This window comes from Triticum aestivum, chromosome 5A, assembly GCF_018294505.1.
Source record: "Triticum aestivum cultivar Chinese Spring chromosome 5A, IWGSC CS RefSeq v2.1, whole genome shotgun sequence".
Classification (NCBI taxonomy): domain Eukaryota; kingdom Viridiplantae; phylum Streptophyta; class Magnoliopsida; order Poales; family Poaceae; genus Triticum; species Triticum aestivum.
This window is the reverse complement of record NC_057806.1, coordinates 158,969,690-158,993,719: the sequence shown is the minus strand read 5'-3', so window position 1 is coordinate 158,993,719 and position 24,030 is coordinate 158,969,690. Positions and strand designations below refer to the sequence as shown.

Genomic DNA, 24,030 nt, shown 5'->3' with positions numbered 1-24,030 from the left:
CACCTTTTTTATCATATCTCAGGGATATGGTCTAATCATGAGGGTAGTATTTTATCATGGTGTTGGATCCCAAGTTTTTATGGATTCCTTTTTTGTTACCGGGGTCGACCCCAAAGCCATAATGTCTCAAAACGAAGAGGCTACAGAGAAACTTTGATTTTTTTCCTTTGTCTCGAACTTTGTGAAGAACTCCATTCTATCTCTCCAACAAAAAAGTCAGGCTGCACCCCAGTTGTACACTCCCTTTGTTCGGAGAACCCTTGTTGATTCTGAACTTCGTTCACAAAGTAAGCGTCCTTTTAACGGGCCAGCCCTTTTTAATGCGCCGCTTGACCCTGTTTTCAAAATGAGCTTTGCTCTTCTGGGCGCTGGGCGCTCCCGTGGTTCGCGAGAAGGAAAAAGGACTAATCTTTTGTTACATCTGGCACGAGATGAAAAAGAGAGAGCTTCGTCTATCGATGAATAGCAGATTGACGGAGCTCTTGGCATTGCTTTGTTTTTCTCTCCTTTCCTATCAGCGAGTTCCGATCCTTTTGTTCGAAAATTCTTCGTTCGTACCGAACCGCTTGCAGAATCAAATCTAGTTCCACAAGATCCTATATCAGCTATACATCCTCCTTGCATTTATGCCGGAGATGTCGCTAGTGCTATGGGCTTTGGGTTATGTAGATCAAAAATGATGAATGGGATTGTGGCACTCCACTCGCCGCCAATGCGGAAGGATGCCGCCGAAAAGAATGGAACGCTGCTTCGCTCTGCTGGATGCGTCGGATCCCATATAAGAAGCTCGCTCTTTACCCGATCATTCAAACATTTTGTGGGCGACGCGCCTGCTCTATTGTTGCGTAGCAATAGAAGCCTGCTCATGCTACTTCGACGGCGCTTTTTTGCCTTCTCTTCACTCTGGACAGGAGCGCTAATGGACACGAGGAGGGAGCAGGCGAAGCGTGTCGTTCGTAATGGAAAGAAAGACACCACTACTTCGCCTCTTTGTTGGACCGCCGGCGCGAACACGGTGGTCTCTGACCAGGACCAGGAACCAATTCGAATTTGGATCTTGACATGTCGGTTGTTTTTAACCATAGGCATCTCGCCAGGAAGTTGGTGGGCTCATCATGAATTAGGTCGGGGTGGCTGGTGGTTTCGGGATCCCGTAGAAAATGCGTCTTTTATGCCTCAGGTATTAGCCACAGCTCGTATTCATTCAGTAATTCTACCCCTTCTTCATTCTTGGACCTCGCTTCTAAATATTTTGACTCTTCCATGCTGTGTCTTAGGAACCTTTTACAAAACTTCCCTCTGGGAGACTTTCATGTGGGGTACAAAACTGCCAGCTCTCAAGTAGCAAAGGCAAGACGGAAAAGCAGGAATGAAGGTTGCTAGGTACCGCTCCGTGGTAACATCTATCAATTCCGCTATCGGGAAAGTCTGGCAAGGGAAATATCTGGCTGAGGAATTAGAGGAACTTTGGTAGCACTCGGGGATGGAATCAATCAAAGAACTTAAGAAATTGCCCATACCGACAGCAGCTCCCGCTTTAGAAAAAACCCTATCTCATCAGGCAGGTATACCTGACCCTTTTTTAGCTAGTTTCGGGAAAGCGGTAAGTTAAGTAAGTCAAGCCCTTCTAAGCGAAGAATAGCGGAGAGAAATGGGCAATTGAAGCGTCTTTCTGTCTATCGATGGCAGAGTCTATTGATCCTCCACAATCCGGTAATGCTTTTTCTCAATTCAATGCGGAGCGATATCAATGTACTACCTTTCCTTTATCTCAATTCAAGTCAAGGCAGGCTATCTTTGTTATCAACAAACAAAGCTGTCTCTAGTGATTGATCCGTTTTCTCTCGCCCTTCGGCTTTGTGGTTACTCAAGGTCCTTGGATTTCGTGCTCAATCTAGTTGGAGGAAAAGTCCCTATGGATAGAATAAAAACCGTTTTTATCTGGGAAGAGCGCCTTTGGAAAACCACTGCTGAAGCCGAATAGGCAGTTAAAGCTGGAATGATGGGGGGCAATCCTGCAGTATGGCTTTAGTGCGTAGATTCTCAGGCAGGCTCATCGACTGGTGGAGGAGGGACACTTTACTTATTATCAGAATAGAAAAGAGCTGTATGTATACTTTAGGAAGGGGGGTCAAACTAGTTATGTTGACAGACATGAACTCCTATAGAAGCAGATGTTCGAGGTCTGGTCCAAAGATACCATGCTTGCTTAAGCCAATCCATAGATTCAAGCGAAAGAACACTTATTCACAGCAATATCTAGACCTGATGAAGATGACTGCTAGTCAAATACCTAAATCCTTTGGAATTCATTAGTAAACTCTTTTCAGAGTCATTAAAAACGAGCAACACCACGTAGGGCAGCGTCCACGCGAACTAGCCTCTTCCTTAGCAAGTCAGTGGGAGAACACCATCGGTCAAGAGAAATGGAATCTGTTGTTAAGTGGGTACCGGACCCGGTAGAATTGGCATCACTTCCTTCACTCCATAGAGGACTCGGGATAAGATCGTTCCCAAGCAGAAGGAAAAGCTTTCGAACTAGGAGTCAGAATGAACTCATGAAGCTATCCTTCTTCTATTGCTACTTTCAGAGAGAGAATAGGTCGTACGAAAGGGGACCCACCTTGAGAAGGGTGTCCCATTGCGGAGTAGTTAAACGAGTATTTTGGTATACCACTTGTGCACCTAAACCTATGCTTAAGCTTACTAGAACTTCAACCTCAAGTTCATTAACATCAATGCGTCTCATCTTCTTGAACCTATTCTATGGATAAATGGGACCATCTGTCTCCTAAGGGCAACTACGCATCCCTTTTTCTTTCAAGAATGCAGGTACCGTAGTAGCAAAGCAAGTGAAATATGCCAAAGGGAACCGCTCGGATATAGACGGCAAGGAAAAACGTCGGCTAAAGAACAGAACTATTCTATTGTATTGATGGCCCCGAAAGAAAGTGGATCTGTGAGTGGAGGCCATCCATCCCTTTTTGATGAAACCTTTGTTGCCCTAGCTTGAATTGAAGGTTTGGCTAAGGATGGGGATCCGGTGTCTTCATCTATACCATCAGAGAAGAAGGCTTGCCAAGAATGGATGAAGGTATGATTCTAGGAAATCTAGATTTGAAAGAAGGAAGCACCCGAGGAGCAATCAAACGGACATTTCTACGAGTGAACTCACTAAAGCTGAAGATCCACCATCCAATTTAGGCATTAGGCAGAACTCTCTCAATCCAGGAACTAGCTCCTATCTCGATGATTCCATTTCTCTTTTTCAGAGTTAGCTTCTTTCCTATGGTAAAGAGTACTCTTGTTTCCTAGTCGAGGGATAATCAAGTCATTTAGAAAGGGGATTTATCCGTTCCCCTAGCCATCGAGGAACTGCGAGAAACACCGCCCCCGTGCCCCCATCGCTCGCCGGAGCAGCCGTGTGTGGCGTACCAATTTTTTATCTGGTGGATCTTGTCTGTTCTTTCAAAAGTGTTTCTACAAACGAGTGAGGTAAACCCATCTCGGTCGAATAATTTGTATCTTTAGACCATTTAGAGCCATTTGCATTAAGTGTTGGGATTTAGTTTGTTGTCATTACCCTCAACTTCATTGCCGTCCACCTCTTGCCATGTTATTGGCTAGAGAAAGACAACCGATTGTACTACTACAGTGTTAAGTACCCCAGTTGCTCCGCGGGTGATTATGCCCTAAATTCTCAGGAGTGGTGGAACGGATTGCTCCTATCTAGGGTTTCCTAACTTGCTTTCCTAGATTTAGCTTTATCTATCTTTCCGAGATGACCAACTGCTCTTTCTTGCCAATCTACTTTCGATTTATTAATACTTTCATTGCGGGACCTATCCCCGAACAACCATTGCTTTTCTTCCGCGGTTTCTTTAGTTTCTTCTTGATTTGATTGAAGTTTAGGGAATTTGATGGACTGGTGTCTTTGGATATTATCCGTCCTACTTATGATCTTCCAATTGAACACACTAGTATTTTATGGATTCTTTCTCCAGTAGTGTAGTCATCTCCAAAAGGGATGATACATATTTATCTGTCCTAGGATGCGCCGTTCGTGATAAGCTTATCCGCTTCCTTTCGCCAGTAGTGTGAATCTTCTCGAAAGCGCACAACATAGTCCAGTCAGTGTAGCCAGGGCATCTTGAACGGATTCCTCAAGAGGAAGGTAGGGCCATATCTATCCAAGAAGAAAGACCTGGTAAACAATTATGCTACTTGACCAATGGATAAAGTATAGATCTCATGGCTGGCTACTATTCAACCCTGGCATTGGGGATCAGGAACGGGGTAAAGTACGGACTTTGGCTAAGGATGGGGATCCGGTTGTGCCGTGCCGGCCCCAGGAATCGGCGAACTACGCTACACAGTCAGATACCTAAGCGAACGGATAAGGGAAGCCCGCTATATTATATATAGTAATCACCTGCCAAAAGGAAAGCCTGACCGATAATAATAATAGGTCTATGCGCCGAACAAGCAACGGTATATTAGAGATAGTAAGGAGTTGTATACACGGGGGTATGCATTCATGTCACGCTTTCTGTGTGATAAGAGGTTGCTAGCTAGCAAGTATAGAAACAGGAGATATGCGTAGTTAACAGAAGCAAGGGAATATGCGTCAGTTGATTTGAGAGTTTTTTTAGTTGCCACCGAAAAAGCAATTTCATCTCAAGGGAAAATGCATTGCATTTTCAAGGGATTGCCAAGCTAGGATAGGGATCGTCCGCGGGTATCAGGAATATCGTATTTATCTCTTCTAATCTAGATCCCACTTCCCTCCACTTCTTGCCTCACGCCCGTCCTGACTCCACATTAACGACTGTCCTTCCACCCAATTCCCCGCACCCTTGCATCACATCTCCAACCCCTGCCTCCACGCGATCTTCCACAATCGTACCCCCACCTCTGAAGCTTGCCCCCGACGAACCTGTCTGCACCTGCGGGCCCGCGCTTACATCATTGGCGTCACATGATTAAACATCAGCACGCGCACTTCCCTCCGTTTTCGATGCCGACAGGGGGCTGCTAGGGGGTGTAAAGTTTCATTTCGATCGTGTCAGACGACATGCAGGGGGCAATGGCTGCCAACGTAATCTATAATAATTCGATACTAGGTCAACTGTACCATCGGACTTGTAAGAACATGTAAAATGTACCACACGAGGTTGTACCAGCTGTGTGCAGTCCTCCGGCACGGGTTAAGTGTCCTGCATAGAACCTCCCCTCTCTCCCAAAGAAGAGATGTTCGCTTCATAGCCTTCTCTTCCGAGATAAACCCTACAAAGGATCCTAATCGTGCTAGCCTTTCATGGAATCTTCTTGGATTTCCTTTCAGCTGCGCCCAACACCTCTCTAGTTTCTCTACGAGATGGAGATGGCTCATTCTCTAGTTTTCCTACGAGATATAAGTAAGTTTCTATCGTACTTTGAAGTTCAGGAAGGAGTTATTAATTAAGACGAAGAAGAACTGGGTGGTGATATGCCTTTCCCGTAACAATAGAAAGAATCCAAGCCAATATACACTACACTATCACTATAGAGTTTTCGCCTACCTATGAAAAGTGAGATGAGAGCTTTGTGCTAATAATTTATTATAAAGGTGTACCTATCGACCCCAAGTAATTAATGCCCTATCCTTCTACTTAAAAAACGTTACGTTAGACTTGACCAACTGTTAATACCAATCCGGCAGCAATAACTACTACTAATGCATATTCATATCCCACTAGTAGACTTAGCAGACTGTGACCTAGCCAGTCTATTTGTTGACAACAGACCAGTACTATCCATCAATGCCACAAAGACCATAGATGACCTCTATTTCGTGGAAGAACTCCTTCTCATATGATGCAGGGCAATAAGACCAACTGCCCGCCCTACCTAGTGAGAAGAAAGCTTATAAATATAAGCATAAACGAATTCCTAGCCGAGCCCTATACTTACGTGCTTGTACGGTCAATGCCCTAGTAGACATCAACTTGTTCATAAACTCCAGCCTTATCTACGCTGCTTTACCCGACCCAGGTGACCTACTTTCTCAGATGAGAGATTCGGCGGAGTAGTAGGAAGTCCCTGTGGAGAACTAGAAGACAAAACGAATATAGCGGACCAAGCAATGAATGACCTAGCCTAGGTAGTCCTATGTTTGACCAATGCTGCCTTGTATGTCTTGATCCAAGATTTCTCAGCAAAAAAAGACATGGGATTATTGATCAATTCACCTTCCTCTTCATCTGAGTGTGCTTCCACTTTATCGTTTGTGGCATGTGCATTATGCAACAAGTAGATTCCTGATAAATGAACCTTCTCCACCCCTTTCCTATCCAACGCGGAGCGGCAGAACTACTCGTCTGCAAAGTGGGAAAGCTCCCTCCCTCCTACCTAGGTATACCTCTTCATTGGAGCAAACCATCCAGCAACTTCTTACATTTAGAATTCCCTTCTAAGCTGGCTATAACCATCCTTATTGACCAGAAAGGAATTGAGAAAGGGGATGCTATAACCAGACCATAGACAACGTTTCCACATTCACTTTTGAACTTAGGGAAATAGTGAAAGAAGCCCTCATACCCACTCCTCAAATGATGGATTAGGTGAAATGAAACATGTACACGCCGTTCTTCAAATCCTTAGAAATCATATTAGAGTCTTGCTGGATTCATTAACACAAACAAGTGCAAGCGTTGGTCAAGTGAGTCCTTCTACAAAACAAATTACCCAAATCTTACAGAAATAGCATTCCCCTACCCTGTGTTAAGCATATAGCTAGCGTTTCTGGTGAACTTCACTTCACACCTAAAAAATCCCGATTGGAAAGAGAGAAACTTGACACACTATAGTAACAGGCGAGGGCGAGCGAACCCCGTTAGCTACAATTCTATATCTTCTTTTTTGACCCCTTTGATTTGCCTTATCACTACAACCACAGATTGAGCGAAAGCCGCCCAAATGAAGATCAGATCACGAAATCATTCTACGATCGATCGAGTTATTCTCTATATCTTTATATAAAATAAGAAGACAGAGAGACTCGGCTTCAAGATGGAGATTGACCATCTGCACCCGCTCATTCAATTATTCTATTCCGAGAAATCCGGACTACAATCTTCAGACAGAGGGTCCCTTCGATAAACTACTTGTCTCATTGGGAATACCCTCTTATGGAGAGCTAGATTCCATAGTGGAGTTGACTTAGCTAAATTAGCAACTTATCGATCTGCTGTAGCTTTTCAAATCCACTCTAACCAAACTATATTAATTATGGAATACCGCCTATCCTTAGAAAATAAGATTGTCCTTGTACTTGCTCTCTCATTCCTGGGAGTCCTTCAAGGGTATCAGATCTTGCTTGAAATAGGTTTTTCTTTCGCGCTTCCCCTAGCGCAGGCAGTAGTTTGATAGCGAGTTCACCTTCCTAGTAACGTTTGCTCATTTCATTCATTCTCATTCAAATATACTTCTAAGGCATGTGAAGTACCAGTTGTGGACAGATCCCTTGGCAGAGTATCAACTTTAGATTCTTCTTTCACCCTCCATGAGTTCGGTTCTTTTCTTTCTATATCAGAATACGAGTAGAGGCTGAGCCTGCCGATTGATCAGACTAGCCAACTAAGGAGCCATTCACTTCTATAGAAAAATAGGTGTACTACGCGAAAGCTTCTCTTTATGAAAACCCCTCTGAGTTGTCTATAGCCTCCAAATCCCTTTTGATTCTGTTGTCAGAGGTGCCTTTCAATTTCATTGACCTTGGTACTGCATTTCATAGATACCTTCGCTATTACAGTAACACAATTCTCCACTGAACCCATTGACCTAGGTACTGAGTCTGTTATGCGTACATCTTTTCGGACTCTTTATTTGTTTGTGGACAACAAAAATGCAAACATGAGAAAAGGGGATCATTCCATTTTGAACACACCCATCTATCTCATCTGACCTCTCCGAATTCCCGAGTAATGAACCATGGGCTATAGATGGTTGGGACATATCATCATCCGGAGGGAGTGGTCTTAATACCGATGTCTTTCTTTAACCTTTGGGAGGTAGAACCACTGAACCTATTTCTTTGACCTTGGGACCGATAGATAAGAAGGCAAGGCAGAAGAACCAATTGAATCGCGGAGAACAGGTAGCTCCGGCATGTGAACTTGTCGAACCATTCAACTATACTGTATATCGATTGGCCACATCAACGCATTTCACCTCAGAACTTGTACTTGGAATAGAGCCAGCCTTGAGATCCGCCACATCTTCCTTCAAGTCAGAGAGTTGAGATAGAACAGCTTCGCCTTTGACCGGTTTGCTGCTTTCCTTTATACACAAGCCCCTATTATTAAGGTATGGATGTTTTTTCTGGAATGACCAAAGAACAAGAGAAGTTCAATGAGGTGCAAACACAAGAATTAAAGCAACGAGGACAAGTGCTAGGATAGGATCCCGAAGGATGGCATGCCTATTCAGCAACGTGCAAAAAGGATGGCTTCACGCAAGAATCTTGATGAACCAGGTATGTCTTCTACTAACAGATATGCTATTTGCAATTCCATTGATTCTGCTAGTCTAGTAAAATCTTCTGTAGATAGTGGTCTAGTGTTGGGCAGTACGTAGGAGGAAATTGACAGGTCTATAAATTCTATTAAGGCAAGAGAACTTGCTCAAGCATTGCTTTATGAAGCTGCTCAGAAAAAGAAGTTATCTGCTCATGAGAAGGAGCAGTCTTCTAGTGTCGAGTTAAGCTCTGATTTAGAGAATGAGGATATTACTCAAATTGTTGAAGAGTTAGATAATCACAATACTTGTATACCAGTTGGTGACAAGAACACTATGAGCAGAGCTAAGAGGATGCATAACAAAAAACAGATACCGCCATGAAGACACTAATCTTGAATGTGAGGGGCCTGGCCAGGTAGAAGGGGGCAACCTTCTGAAGTGATAGAGTGGGTGGACATAGTTTGTGTGCAAGAAACTAAGAGAGAACAGTTCTCAGATAAAGAGTTAATGGCAATTGGTGGAAGAAAGCTTTTCAAGTGGTTTTGCAAGCCAGCCATTGGCAGTAAAGGTGGAATGCTTATTGGAGTCAATCTGGATGTCATGGATGCAGACCTCATTGGGGAGGGTCAATTTCTCCATGGTGTTTGAGTATAGAGGCTTTGTGATAATTGTTCTTGGGTGGATGTTTATGGTCCAACCAAATTTAAGAGCTATGTTTTTGTCAGAGCTCACTAACTTTGTGCAGAGTGTTGATCTACCTTTGCGGGACATGATCAGATTTGCTCATGAAACAATGGCAGAATACATATTAATAGGATGGAAGCTTTTAATGCTTTCATATCTGAAACTGAACTACAGGAACTGAGAAGGGTTGGTGGCCTGGACTAACAAACAAGACAGGCCAGTGAGAGAAGTTTTGGATAGAGTTCTGGTTTCTTCAACTTATGAGGATTTATTTCCTAAGTTTTACTATCCCTCTTGCAAGCTGGGTCAGATCATTGTCCTTTACTTATAGAAAATGGGGAAGATAGGGGCTGTCGCTAAGTTTCGTTTTGAACCATCCGCAAGAAGGGTTTAGAGATATGCTGTTACAGAAATGGCCTACAAGAACTGTTGCAAATGTTCCATTCCAGACTATTGGTAACAAGTGTCTCAGGGCTTCAGGAAGTTCTTGAGAGGGTGGAAGGGAAATGATGCTACTGACAATAGAAGAAGTAAATCCAATCCCTGCTTTAGCCTTGCTGCTTATTCTTGTCTATCAGGATCAGTCTTTCCCTCAAGTCACCTTAACATGCTTCTTTCTTTCCTTCACTATGCAGATACAAAACTAGGTTGCGGACGCATAAAGCCACTGATACTATTGGTCAGAAGTATGATTTGACAAAAACTACTACTTTAGCAGCTATGCGAAATGGAAGTTTCCTTCTTCTTTCTTGTTTGGCCGTCCGAAAGCAGATACAGATATCGGGGAGAAAGCAGCTCTCTGAGCGATGGATACCGATCAATCTCGGTTATTTTCATTGATCCTGGCCTATCTCCATAGCGCTCACCCAGAGGGAATTCACTCAGCTCTGGGCCGCATCCATCTGGTTGGCATGAGAAAGAAGGCAATTCCTTCCTTGGGTCAGATCTCCATTCCGGGATGGAAGAAAGAAATGATGGTTTGGATGAGCAATTGGGAAACACACACGGGGTCATGGATGGCTACCTAATGTGAGATGCATGCATTTCGGATAGAATGTCACACTGGCTCTGGAGTGCCCGGGGGCGATAGATATATGGATATATAGAAGGAAGGGAACATCGTCTGCGAGCTCTCTCTCCTAATCCACTTTCTTATTGCAAAGGCTCCAACAGAGCAAAGTTGTACAAAAAGAAGTATGCATATGGTCGGTCCCCTTCGAAAGGCAATGGAAAGCAAGGGTCCCGCTAGCATTGAGGAAGGAAGCGGTGAGACCAGTTCAGCCATAACCTTGAATGAATTTATATAAGCCAGGATCTTGTACCAGGTACGGAGACTCTCTAGTGATGCTCCCCTACCCCCTCTGCCTAGGGTAATAAGCTAGAGTGATAAGCTTAAGCTAATAGCACATAGAGAGCTAATACCATGTCCCGCCCGGCTCCGCCTTTAGCTGACCCAGCCCGGACTTCCCCTTCAAGCGTTCAAGAATAAGCATGGGAGTCGAATAGAGATGGCACTTGGAAACTACCGTTGGTATTTCAGGTTTCACATTGTACATAATGAAATCATCGATAGGGCTCGCCCCGAAGAGAGGATGCCGCACTTAATAGAAAGTTGTTTATTTTAGGCATTTAGCTTAGCTTAAAATAGATATGTAACATGATGTACTTACACGTGCAACCACTCCGGCTTCTAGACCGGGGTCATAATTGAACCCACAACAAACCTCAGATGATGTGACTTCTCCACCCTCTAGGCAATTCAAAACTGGTCCCATTAGCTCGAATTTACTAATGTTATAAAGGAAGATGAAGGTGCCAAAACAAAGCATTTGTTTCAAGCGCTGTCGTGTCCTTGAGCTTCAAAGTCTCCAAAATCTTGATCGAGAAGAGTAAGCATTGCCTGGTGAGGAAGAGCGGAAGCATAGGTTTTTGGATCCTAGCGAAGGAGTTTCAAGCACGGATTACGCTTCTAAAGAGCACTATTTGGCTTGGCCCCTTCCTGCCAAAGATTTGAGATAACTAAAGCGACTCACAGTCAAAACTGGTGGAGCCAACGCCAAAGAGGAAATGTGTAGATAGTAGGTAAGCGCCTAGCCCCTTCGTCTTTCGGATCGGAAGATTCATTGGTTTCATCCAAAGGCTTCTGTCTCGTCTTCCTCAAATTGTTGATCGAGGATCAAAGACATTGCTAAAGCAGACGCCTACCGAACGGGAGTTCTTGTACCTGCTAGAACGGATCTGCTCGAACTTTTGTTTCTTAGAAAAGAAAATATGAACTCACAATGTGCAACAAAAATGTACCCACTGGTTGAGAAACCACCAGATTTGGATGATTGCTCGCGCTAGTAAGACATCTTTGACTCTTCTTGATCGTGATCTGGTGATCGGTCACACCCTCTTTAGAGGTTCTAGGCCCTGCCTATTGAGTCATCTACCACAGGAACAGAATCTCGTGATGATGTTGGTACAAAAGGTTCGTCAGGCCCGCATTCAGAGACTTCTGCCTCAGACTCATATCCATAAAGATATTCTCTCGCTTTCTAGCTGTACCCTTCTTCACACCCACCACGGAGGTTAGAGATTTCCCGTTATCAACATTGTCTAGGCAGGACTCTATTTTTAGAATGCTCGGAGCCAACCAAACAGTTTGCTACGTCCCTCGAGAAAATCAAAACTTCATTGGAAATTCAGGACCAACTTAGGAAGGCACGGACTCATACTTTGTAAGGTCGAAGTCCACACATAAGAAAATAACTAGTGCCTAAGAATACCCCCTTCTTCACCAAAGGGTGCGGTTAACTAACCCAATTCACCGGGATCGGACGCTATGTCAGACATTTAGCTAAGATGTTATGCTCTTTTGATTGAATTATAAGAGAATTCAATCCCTAATTGGGCGTACCTTCGTTGACATCGAAACGTGCTCGCTTGAAGCCCCTACGGAGGCGGTTTGTAAGAGAAATAAGAGGTAAATTAGTGCAGTTAAGAACTTCCTAAGGGCTACCACCGGTGGCCACCTCAAATAATGGATCAATTGGAGCTTATTTGTTAAAGCCACCACCCTGGTATCACAGATCCAACTTGGTTCAATGAATATAAACAAGAATTTCAAGGGATAAATATTAATGGCTGCCGCATCACTCGTGTAATTTGCTAATCCAAATTCAACATTTAAGTGCATTTCAGTAGCTTGAAAACAAAGTCATTGCTACTGGCTTCACTATTTTAGAGATTACTCTAGGCAGAATCCACCGACTTCAATAGCCAATTGGACCACTGCCTCCTTCAACAGGAGTAATAAAAATGCTTTCTACCGTCGCGTACTTACCTTAAAAAAACGACTAATGATCAACCGATCACAGAGGTCCTTTTCCAGCAACTTCAAATCAGAAAGCCCCGACTCCCATAAAGAATGCTTGCAGATCTTTCTTTTTATTACGATGACGATATGGACCTCATTACTGTCTCATTTTCTTATATTTATATAAGTTCTTTTTTTTGGATTCGACATAACAAGAACAGAATCCCGCTCTGTAGGATTTGAACCTACGACATTGGGTTTTGGAGACACACGTTCTCCCGAACTGAACTAAGAGCGCTTTTCGGGAGATAAAGCAGTAAAGAAAAGGATGATTTTTGTACCGCATGCATATAGAAAAATGAAACTCTGAATTTTGTCCAATTTGAATCGATCTCAATTGATCCCTCGTTACTGCCCATAGGAGAAGTAATAGGTAGGGATGACAGGATTTGAACCCCTGCCTTGTTTTCCACATCATAATTTATTCCTCCATCTATATACAACTTTCTTGTCATTTCTTCTTTTTGGTTTCATATAATAAATGATATACATCTGAAACCCAACCTAACGTATAAAGAATGAATATTTATCGGTAATGCTCAGGAAGAAAGAAGGGGTCATCTTTTTGATTTTTATTCCACCCTCATGTACCCTTCTTTGCATTTTTTCTAAAGCCTGTTCAACCTCATATCACCTAGAACAAGTCATGGACTTCTTCAATGAAAGAAAGTCTCATGGAAACGTTTTCAACGAAATAAGAACCATACAAAATATATTTCTTGATCTTTTTATTTAGGAAAACGGATTTTTTCGCAGTTTTTTCTTTTATCCTAAAGATATGCAGAACGAGTGTATTATGAAATGTTCGTTGTCTAGCTTTGCATACATCGCTACTTAATCGTTTAGTGGTTATCGATGAAATTACTTCACCATAGAGAAAATATTATGGAAGTTTATATATATATTATTGGTTGCTTTTGTTTATGTCCAATTGGAAAGGTTGATCTTCTAAATTCATATGTTTAGCCTAAAGTACATAACTTGTGTTCCTCCCTAGTTCTTGCAAAGCCACCTAATCAAGCCTCACCTCATTTGTACTTATAACATGTTCAGCTGAAAGCAAACTCAAAATAAAATGGGTTTACTCACATATACTTTTTTACCTTAGCTCTTTCTTTATTGTTCATTGAGCAGTTCAAATGCTTTGATTGCTTATCAGATAAGAGGTAAAAATATTCTTCATTCGTTTATTTTGTTAATTCAAAATTGCATTCAAATCCATTCTTTCTCATAACTTGAGAATATGTACAACGCAGAACAGAAAAGAAGGCAGATTTGATGAGTTGTAGGGGCGGACCCACTTCCACTGATTTCTTGCGGGAAGGTTCTATAAGGGAAGAAGAATCAGAGTTGTCACCTGGTAACCTTGATTTCTTTCGGAACGTCATTACGAGAGTAACAAAGAAAGAATAACGTAGATAGGAAGGAGCGAGCCGAGCCCCAAGGAAAATGAATTGGTATGCCGGATGCTTACTTGAGCAAGAAGCCAAGTCATCGATAATCAAAGAAAGGTGTGAGTGAACGAGCCCAACTTTCCGATTCAAATATGACTCCTTTCCACTTTCAACAAATAGAGAAATCTCCGCTAGGCTAGCAGTGGGTAACCAACGTAGTGCCCCATTCGTTCCATGACATCCAATCAGTTCTCCTCGGATTCCAATCCAATCTCCCAATCAGTGAGAAATAGACGGTTTCCTCCCCTTCCGCTCAAGCTAAAGGTTCTGGGCTACGGCTTCCGGTTCCGTATTCCGATTCGTCTTCGGATAGCATTAGAAAATCCCTTTCATGCCTTGCCAATACAACTATTATTTTTCTTAGCCGAGGAGCCTTTGGAAAAGCTCGTTTGCACCTTGCATCGAATTAAACCACTCCTTTCACCGCGGATAAAGACTTGGTGGGTGGGGATGAGACGCTAAGGTAGGGTTCGGTCTGGATTAAACTATCTTTAACACGAGCTTCTTCCTTGTGCGAAGTACCAACTTATTGGAATTCAGCATTGCATATTCACTACCAAGATCTCTTATAAGTTTTGGGACCAGAATGAATTCTTCCTACAGACGCCGTAAAGGGTGCAGTTTAGCAACCAAGTGTACAATGACCGAAGCCAACAGCTCCATCATTTCTGAGAACTTCTCTCTCGCATAGAGGAGATCTTGGCACTACTTTATGTGTTCAATCCAGGGAGCTGCCCTCTTCTTCATATCTTGCTTGATATTGGTTTCATAATGAAAAGAGGAAGGAGTGTCGAAGCGATGTCGCTTCTCTGCTCTCAGCTCTTTGCTCGAGATGATGTGATCTGATCGATCAGTCTAGAATCTGTAACCAATTGGCTAAGTCGCTAAGTCATTGCGGACACTTGCCATCCTCTCATATCGAAAGACGAACAACGACTTCCAGGGTAAAACAGAGGGCTAAAACCTGAGCCTCTTTTTCCATCCCAGGGGGTAGCGATTTCAAGAGTACATGGTTTAAAACTTCCAGTTTATTCAAGTAGTTTCACTCGATGAAAAATGCATGCAAAATGCATTCTATTGCTGATTCTCTGTCAGGCATTACACCTCCGTCCCAAGCTGTTCGTGTTAAGGTGGCCGATGGCGCTGAGTTAACTTCCTTGTTTCTTCTGCTTGATTTGATCTTTGCAAGTATCTGCTGATACCGCTCCATCACAGCAGCCAAGGAGCCCCACATTCCAGAGTGCAATGAATGCAACTCAGAAGCCATTCTTATCTGTCTATGCCCCATATCTTGGATCTGGGTCTGTGTATGAATAGTATTCGTATCACAGTCGAGCAAGAGGATTGACTTACTCATTTCAAGCGGAAGTGGGGATTGAACCCAGTAGATACCTAGCAGCTAAAAGAGGTCCAAAGCACTGGATATGGCTCAAATAGTCCTTATAGAAATGATCTACGAACTATAACCTTTCGATAAGAAAGATTAGTTACACAAGATATATTATTCTTTATCACTTCCTCTAGAAACCAAATGGAGAAGGAGTGGGAGTTGAAAGCGACAGAGATAAAGTACCAGCAGCTACAGTCGTAGGTGGAAGCCTTTCTTTCTTCTTGCACGTATTGAGCTTGGCTCTCCTTGAGATCTCGGAATAGCTCCGAACCAGTGACCTTGAGCGGGTCTCCTCAAAACCACCGTAACTACCCACTGCGAGCCATGGTCCTTGTATGCTAAGGCGGAGATTAATTAATTGCTGCCACAGCAGGCGCCTATCTGTAGACAGATTGGATCGATAAATATAAAAAAACTTGTCAAGCTTTTCAAGGTCCCCTTCTCAGAACAACAGCAAGTCAGCACCAGGTCAAATTCTCCAATTACGATAATATACCATAAACAATCATCCTTTAGGAGCTATATTATCCCTCTAGGGGAGCTAGTATAGTTAGCCATAAGTTCACACCCCTTCTTCATTCCATTTTCTATTTTAGAACTTCGGGTTTCAAAGACTTTTCCCACAATAGAGGCTTTGTTCTTTTTGAGCAGAAAGAATGAATCTAGTATCGATGGAATGGTATCTATCTTCTTAATATTCTTTTTCTAGGGGAATGAGCCAACCCACACAAGAGTGCCTACTAGCTTGTCACGAACGCAGAGGAAAAGAAGTAAGATACCCCCGGCCCCGAGCCGGGACCCCTTCTTCTTGTACCGCTAGTGGTCTTGGATGAAGAACCACAAGAGCAACCTGAGGTAGTCGAGGAGGAGCCACAAGAGCAAGATGGAGGTTAAAATGAGACAAGTGGTAATACTTCTTTGGAATTGCCGCTTGCACTACGCAGAGAGACTAGGACTAATGCTGGAAAGCCTCCGGTACGATATGGCTATGAGCATGACATTGCAAATTGAGTTTTAGACTCTTATGTCTCACCCGCACACAAAGCATTCATTGCATCTCTACAATCAGTGTCTATTCCAAAGGATTGGAAGGCTGCAAAGCGGGATCCCCGGTGGAAAGAAAGACGCAATGAAGGAGGAGCTTGGTGCACTTCAGAAGAACAAGATGTGGGATCTTCTTCCACTCCGAGCAGGAAAAAGAGCAGTTGGATGCAAATGGGTGTTCACCGTAAAACAGACTCCAGAGGGTAAGGTGGATAGATAGAAGGCAATGCTAATTGCAAAAGGTTATAGGAAGACGGGAGATAGACTATGATGAGACCAAAGCACCAGTGGCGAAGATGGACACGGTGAGAACCTTAATCTCATGCACAGTCAACTTACTTTGGGTGGCCTTTACATCAGCTAGATGTGAAGAATGCTTTTCTTCATGGTGGTTATTTACAAGAAGAGATCCATATGGACATTCCTCCAGGTTTTGGAACAAACAGACTGATGGGAAGGTGTGTAGGCTCAAGAAATCTTTGTATGGCTTGCAACAGTCGCCACAGGCGTGGACAGGATCAGGAGAGTTGTTTGTGGTATGGGCTACTCTCAGTGTAATGGAGATCATACAGTACCGGCATAGACGAATCCATATCACCATTTTGGCGGTGTATGTGGATGATATTGTGATTACTGGAGACGATGTTGAAGAAATCAAATGTTTGAAGGCAAGACTGGGAGAAGCCCTTGAGGTAAAGGATCTTAGACCTCTTCGATACTTCCTTCGGATTGAGATTGTTCGGTCGAAGAAGGGGGTAACATTAAGTATAGTGAATAGGTAGCTGATTGTTTTACTAAACGAGTAGGTCCTTGTGAGGGTTTAGCAATTTGTAACAAGATAGGCATGTTAGATATCTTTAGCCGGGGGAGTGTTGAGTATTGGGCTGGGCTGTATAGTGTGTGTTAGGCCCCATGGCCCATGTACCTGCAGCACATAGGAGCAATGGAAGAGATTGATGATCACTCATCAAATAATACCCATGAAACGAATCTAGACTCAGTGAGTGGTGAAGACCACTGACCCCAATAGGAATACGGAAGACCTAATTATTGAAGAGAATAGTACAATTAACAACTAAACCTAAAGGGATCCACTTGTCACAGAAGCAGTCTATAACTAATAGGAAGCGCCTATCTCTTACTTGATATCTGATTGATCTTGCAGAGCCGAATTGTTTGAACTTGATCGACCTTAAACGCTAGTTCAATTCTTGGACATCATATAATATACGCGATGCTCAACCAATGATTTTGATTAGACACTTCTCCTTGTTGAATGAGAATGAAGGAAGAGTGCCGAACGACTAAAGCTAACAGCCAGCCCGGATACCTAAACTGAAGAGGATGTCCCACCATAGCAAGATATGATACAGACCAATTAACTGGTAAGCCAACCTTCCCCATTGCTTTTCTTTCAACTAACTTGAAAAAGAAGGGGGCTCTTACGCGACTAGGCCGAGGAAACCTCCACTACTGGCTGAACTGAAACACATCATCCCATCCATTCCATCAAGTAAGTACGGGTCCCCAGTGACATATTAAAGAATGCCAACCTTCTCCCAACCGGATTGTGAGAAGAAATGCCTAGATACTCGGTATGAGGAGAGCTCGGTAAGCAGGCAAAGAGCAGGGTTTGGTAGGCTGAGCCTCTTCTGGGGCAGGAAATTGGTCTATACCCACAGTTGCTTTTGTTTTTTCATATGGCACTCTTAGGGTGATTTGCGAAGTTGTTTTTTCTGACTGTAGCCTCTAAGAAAAGAAGTGTGTCTGCATCGATCGCATCAAGATTAATCTATGTTATTTTTCATATGCATTTCATTTCACTGGGCTGCGGTTGGCCTTAGCTTTAGTAGCAGGGTTGGCGCTTTCTTTTCAATGAGGGAATGGCTGGCGCTATCAGCCATGGCACCTTCATCCTCAGCAAGAAGTGTAGTTGGCATTTACGGTTTCCGAACAAATGGATACAAATTGACCTTGTGGATCCGATGATACCACGCCTGGGAGACTTTCAGAAGGGCTACTGGCAATTTACCAGATAAGAAAAGGTTCCTAAGACACAGCATGGAAGAGTCAAAATATTCAGAAGCGAGGTCCAAGAATGAAGAAGGGGTAGAATTACTGAATGAATACGAGCTATGGCTAATACCCGAGGCATAAAAGACGCATTTTCTACGGGATCCTGAAACCACCAGCCACCCCGACCTAATTCATGATGAGCCCACCAACTTCCTGGCGAGATGCCTACGGTTAAAAACAACCGACATGTCAAGATCCAAATTCGAATTGGTTCCTGGTCCTGGTCAGAGACCACCGTGTTCGCGCCGGCGGTCCAACAAAGAGGCGAAGTAGTGGTGTCTTCCTTTCCATTACGAACGACACGCTTCGTCTGCTCCCTCCCCGTGTCCATTAGCGCTCCTGTCCAGAGGGAAGAGAAGGAGAAAAGGCGCTGCCGAAGCAGCATGAGCAGGCTTCTATTGCTACGCAACAATAGAGCAGGCGCGCCGCCCACAAAATGTTTGAATGATCGGGTAAAGAGCGAGCTTCTTATATGGGATCCGACGCATCCAGCAGAGCGAAGCAGCGTTCCATTCTTTTCGGCGGCATCCTTCCGCATTGGCGGCGAGTGGAGTGCCACAATCCCATTCATCATTTTTGATCTACATAACCCAAAGCCCATAGCATTGGCGACATCTCCGGCATAAATGCAAGGAGGATGTATAGCTGATATAGGATCTTGTGGAACTGGATTTGATTCTGCAAGCGGTTCGGTACGAACGAAGAAATTTCGAACAAAAGGATCGGAACTCGCTGATAGGAAAGGAGAGAAAAACAAAGCAATGCCAAGAGCTCCATCAATCTGCTGTTCATTGATAGACGAAGCTCTCTCTTTTTCATCTCATGCCAGATGTAACAAAAGATTAGTCCTTTTTCCTTCTCGCGAACCACGGGAGCGCCCAGCGCCCAGAAGAGCAAAGCTCATTTTCAAAACAGGGTCAAGCGGCGCATTAAAAAGGGTTGGCCCGTTAAAAGGACGGTTACTTTGCGAACGAAGTTCAGAATCAACAAGGGTTCTCCGAATGAAGGGAGTGTACAACTGGGACGCAACCTGACTTTTTTGTTGGAGAGATAGGATGGAGTTCTTCACGAAGTTCGAGACAAAGGAAAAAATCAAAGTTTCTCTATAGCCTCTTCATTTTGAGACATTATGGCTTTGGGGTCGACCCCGGTAACAAAAAAGGAATCCATAAAAACTTGGGATCCAACACCATGATAAAATACTACCCTCATGATTAGACCATGTCCCTGAGATTTGATAAAAAAAGGTGCATTAGCGGTTAATACGTTGTAATTAGATAAGTTATTTGGAATATAACGGAACAAAAGACCAAGGAAAGGAAGAAGAATGCACCAAAATGCAAGTGCTGCACCAAACGCTGGTGGTTGTTTCTTGTTGTAAGTGAATGCAACGAAAAGACCCGGAAATAACGAATAATGAGAAAATTCATTTATAGACATTTCGTGCTCGTTTCCAAATTTATGCTTAGTTATTCCCATCATCCGGTAACCACAGGATGATCCCAATCTTCTTTTAGTAATAGATCTTTTTGATATGTCTCAATCTCAGCGGCAAGGAAGAGAAAATGCATCGAGTCGTTTATCAAGAAAGTGGACGAGCATGGCGGTCCCTATATCTTTGAGGGGTGTACCACTTTTTTTTTCAAGTCAGCTTAAGAGGTTCAAATGAGAAAGTCACTCTCCTTATTCTTGGCTAGTGGAATGGAAGCAAGACTCTTTCCTATCCACTTTGCCGAGGGGAGAGAACTAAAAGATAACGCAAGCTAGACAGAAAGGTGCAAAAGTCCATAGTTTCTTAAGGATCATGTAAGCAAGTAGGTTAAGATTGTCATTTAGCTTCAATTTCTTCAGTCTCACAAGCGGGTCCGCATGCAACAAAATAAATTGTATTTTCCTACTACTCCGACCTTGCCCTGAAAGGATAAGGAAATTGGATAAGAGCGAGAGCTAGACTGACTGTTGGTCCAATGCTAGAGGAGGATTCAGACTGAGGACCCCCTGTGGCAGCTACTCATAAGAAGATGAAGGATTGAAAGAGGACTGATCACCCCTCTGATTTGTGATCTTTTAATAGAAAGAAAAAGCCTTCTCTCAGACTTAAAGGTAAATGAAAGCGGGATTTTTTTTTCTCTCCTCTAAGCTAGCAGCAAGTCAAGTAATCTGAGAATGCTGCCCCCAATCCGTAGCTGAGGACGAACTCAACTCATAAGCTTTTTTTGAACCAAGCACCTGTTGTAGAAATGAAAAACCACCCACTAGCAGAGGCTGGAACAACCCATAGAAGTGTAGGGGCCCAAGATCGGGCACTGGGGAGGCCTCACCCCTGCTTACTGAATGGATCTGAGCAATTCTTCCTGTTGCCTTTTCTCCTATGGTGCAGAAAGACCTAAATCCGATCTCAGAATGATTCTTTTATATCTTAGGGGTGTACATTCTGAGATGGATAAAATTGCTTCTTACCCTTATTTTTATGTAAAGGATCTTGTAGGTCGGGTAGCTTCTGCTATCTTTTTTTCCATTTGGATTTTTTTGCTCCTAATGTTTTGGGGCATCCCGACAATTATATACCTGCTAATCTGATGCCCACCCCGCCTCATATTGTGCCGGAATGGTATTTCCTACCGATCCATGCCATTCTTCGTAGTATACCTGACAAAGCGGGAGGTGTAGCCGCAATAGCACCAGTTTTTATATCTCTCTTGGCTTTACCTTTTTTTTAAAGAAATGTATGTGCGTAGTTCAAGTTTTCAACCGATTCACCAAGGAATATTTTGGTTGCTTTTGGAGGATTTCTTACTACTAGGTTGGATCGGATGTCAACCTGTGGAGGCACCATTTGTTACTATTGGACAAATTCCTTCTGTCTTTTTCTTCTTGTTCTTTGCCATAACGCCCATTCCGGGACGAGTTGGAAGAGGAATTCCAAAATATTACACGGATGAGACTCATCGCACCGGATCCTTTTCTCCTTTTGGCCATAGCCATATAATGAACAGGACTATTTCTCCTTTTGGCCATAGCCATAGAAGAAGCTTCTCCTCCGGAGCGGGGGGACCGCCTGACAATTACAAAGAAACCTTTAAGGGGTGGCTTTTGTGCTCGGAATATAAAGATTTCCCTGGTTTAGAGTGCAAGATAGACTCACTTCTTTCATTCCTGGAACCTGAGGAGATCCTATTCATGGTGCACACGTTCCCCCGGGACTTTCCTCTGCTCGAGATCTTGGAACCGGGGGATATCCGCAATATAATTGCTCACTCGCACAAGCAGTGGAAGCCACCCAAAGTGGAGGGAGGGGAATCTCAGGATTCCTATGACCCTACTTATATCTCTTTTTTAAGAGCTCGTTTAGGGTTTTTCCCGGGTTTGGCACCAAATCTGGATAAACTCCTTTCGGTTCTTAAACCTAAGGAAATTCTATTTCTGGCTTTTCGCTTCCCGCGGGATGCGAACATGTTTAAATTGCCCCTAAAGAAGATCAAAGATATGATTCAAGAAGCAATGGCTAAAGAGGAGGAAAACAGAGAAAAGCCTCCAGTGGAAGGTTGTGAAGACCGTCGTATGACTCCGGAGGAAAACAGAGAAAAGCCTCCGGTGGAAGGTTGTGAAGACCGTCGTATGACTCTGGAGGAAAGGACAAAATTGCTTGAGGCATTTTCTTTCCTATAGGATAAAAAACAATGAATTGGAACTATTGAGTGGTGTAGGTATCCATCTTAGCAAATAGAGATACCGAGGCCCACCAACCTACTACTTGTTGGTTTGGTGGGGAAAGAGGAGTGGGTATGAGGGCTTCTTTCACTATTTTAGGCTAGTTTACATCATTCCACATGATGATTTGCTAATTGTTTTATGATCCTTGACTAGCTATATAGACCCTAGGAACTTGCATGTGCTATTACTGCTGTATAAAGGAAAGGTGGCTCACGTTACGACTCTCCCCTATTCCTACAGGAAGGAAGAGTCCATCAAATGCAAGTCGCTACCAGTTTCCTATTTTGGATGAATACCATCGCACCATTTGACCTCGAAGTAACGAGTACTCAAGGAATCCTCTGGAATTCCAGTCATGATGATCAGGTACCCGCAGTACATCACCCTCATCAGGAAGAAAAGAGAGAGAAGTGGAGTAAAATGGATTCAAATGCCGCATTGCAAGTGAACAAAAGAAACCAGTGGAAATAGAAAGAGAATGAACAAGTGTATCAATTCATGAGTTAAGGAATACTATTGGGAAGATTGGGTGACTAATATCCTGAGAAAATGATCTCTTGCTTCCCTTGAAACATGCTGAGAGGACCATTTCGATTAGTGAGAAGCTCAGTTCATGGGTCATGACGACAGATCATATCGTGTACCAGTGCACTGTTCTTTAGAGATAGGTTCTATCATGTATGCAATGCTGTGTACTAGAGATGTGTGCCTTGCTATTAGTTTAGCAGGGAGGTACCGAAGTAATCCTGGAGTTGATCACTGGACATCGGTTAAGAACATCCTAAAATACCTGAAAAGGACTAAGGATATGTTTCTCGTTTATGGATGTGACAAAGAGCTCATCGTAAATGGTTACGTCGATGCAAGCTTTGACACGGATCCGGATGAGTCTAAGTAACAAACCGGATACGTGTTTTTATTGAATGGTGGAGTTGTCAGTTGGTGCAGTTCTAAGAAGCGCGTCGTGGCGGGATCTACGTGTGAAGCATAATACATAGCTGCTTCGGAAGCAGCAAATGAAGGAGTCTGGATGAAGGAGTTCATATACGATCTAGGTGTAATACCTAGTGCATCGGGTCCAATGAAACTCTTTTGTGACAATACTGTTGGGGAAAGTAGTATTTCAAAAATTTCCTACGATCACACAAGATCTATCTAGGAGAAGCATAGCAATGAGCAAGGAGAGTGTGTCCACATACCCTCGTAGACCGAAAGCGGAAGCATTTAGTAACGCGGTTGATGTAGTCGAACGTCTTCGTGATCCAACCGATCCAAGTACCGAACGCACGGGACCTCCGCGATCTGCACACGTTCATCTCGGTTACGTCCCTCGAACTCTTGATCTAGTTGAGGACGAGGGAGAGTTTCGTCAGCACGATGGCGTGGTGACGGTGATGATGATGTTACCGGCGCAGGGCTTCGCCTAAGCACTACGACGATATGGCCGAGGTGTTAACTGTGGAGGGGGGCGCCGCACACGGCTAGGAACAATTGATGTGTCCATGGGGTGCCCCCTCCCCCGTATATAAAGGAGGGGAGGAGGGGGCCGAGCAGCCTCATGGTGCGCCCCAAGGGGGGATTCCTACTCCTACTAGGAGTAGGTTTCCCCCCTTTCCTAGTCCTACTAGGAGGGGGAAGGAAGGGGAAGAGGAGAAGAAGGAAAGGGCGCCAGCCCCCTCCCAATCCGGATTGGGCTTGGGGGGCATGTCCCCACCTCTTGGCCGCATCCTCTCTCTTCCACTAAAGCCCATGTAGGCCCATTTGGCCCCCAGGGGGTTCTGGTAACCCCCCGGTACTCCGGTATATGC

The 24,030-nt window shown here is 43.7% G+C and overlaps 2 protein-coding genes across 2 annotated transcripts; one reads left to right on the top strand and one right to left on the bottom strand.

Annotated features, from left to right (window-relative positions):
- Positions 1–216: 216 nt before the first annotated feature.
- LOC123101260 (uncharacterized) lies at positions 217–828 on the bottom strand. The gene has a single exon (XM_044522788.1). It carries the CDS (start codon positions 622–624, stop codon positions 217–219), a length of 408 nt encoding a protein of 135 aa, XP_044378723.1. The 5' UTR covers positions 625–828.
- An 18,295-nt stretch (positions 829–19,123) lies between these two features.
- Positions 19,124–19,542, top strand: LOC123101259 (uncharacterized). The gene has a single exon (XM_044522787.1). The coding sequence runs from the start codon at positions 19,135–19,137 to the stop codon at positions 19,540–19,542; it is 408 nt and encodes a 135-aa protein (XP_044378722.1). The 5' UTR covers positions 19,124–19,134.
- The last annotated feature ends 4,488 nt before the right edge of the window (positions 19,543–24,030 follow it).

Bases quoted from the DNA above. Each gene is read 5' to 3' on its own strand.
- LOC123101260 (XM_044522788.1), bottom strand. From the start codon at position 624: ATGCAAGGAGGATGTATAGCTGATATAGGATCTTGTGGAACTAGATTT.
- LOC123101259 (XM_044522787.1), top strand. From the start codon at position 19,135: ATGCAAGGAGGATGTATAGCTGATATAGGATCTTGTGGAACTGGATTT.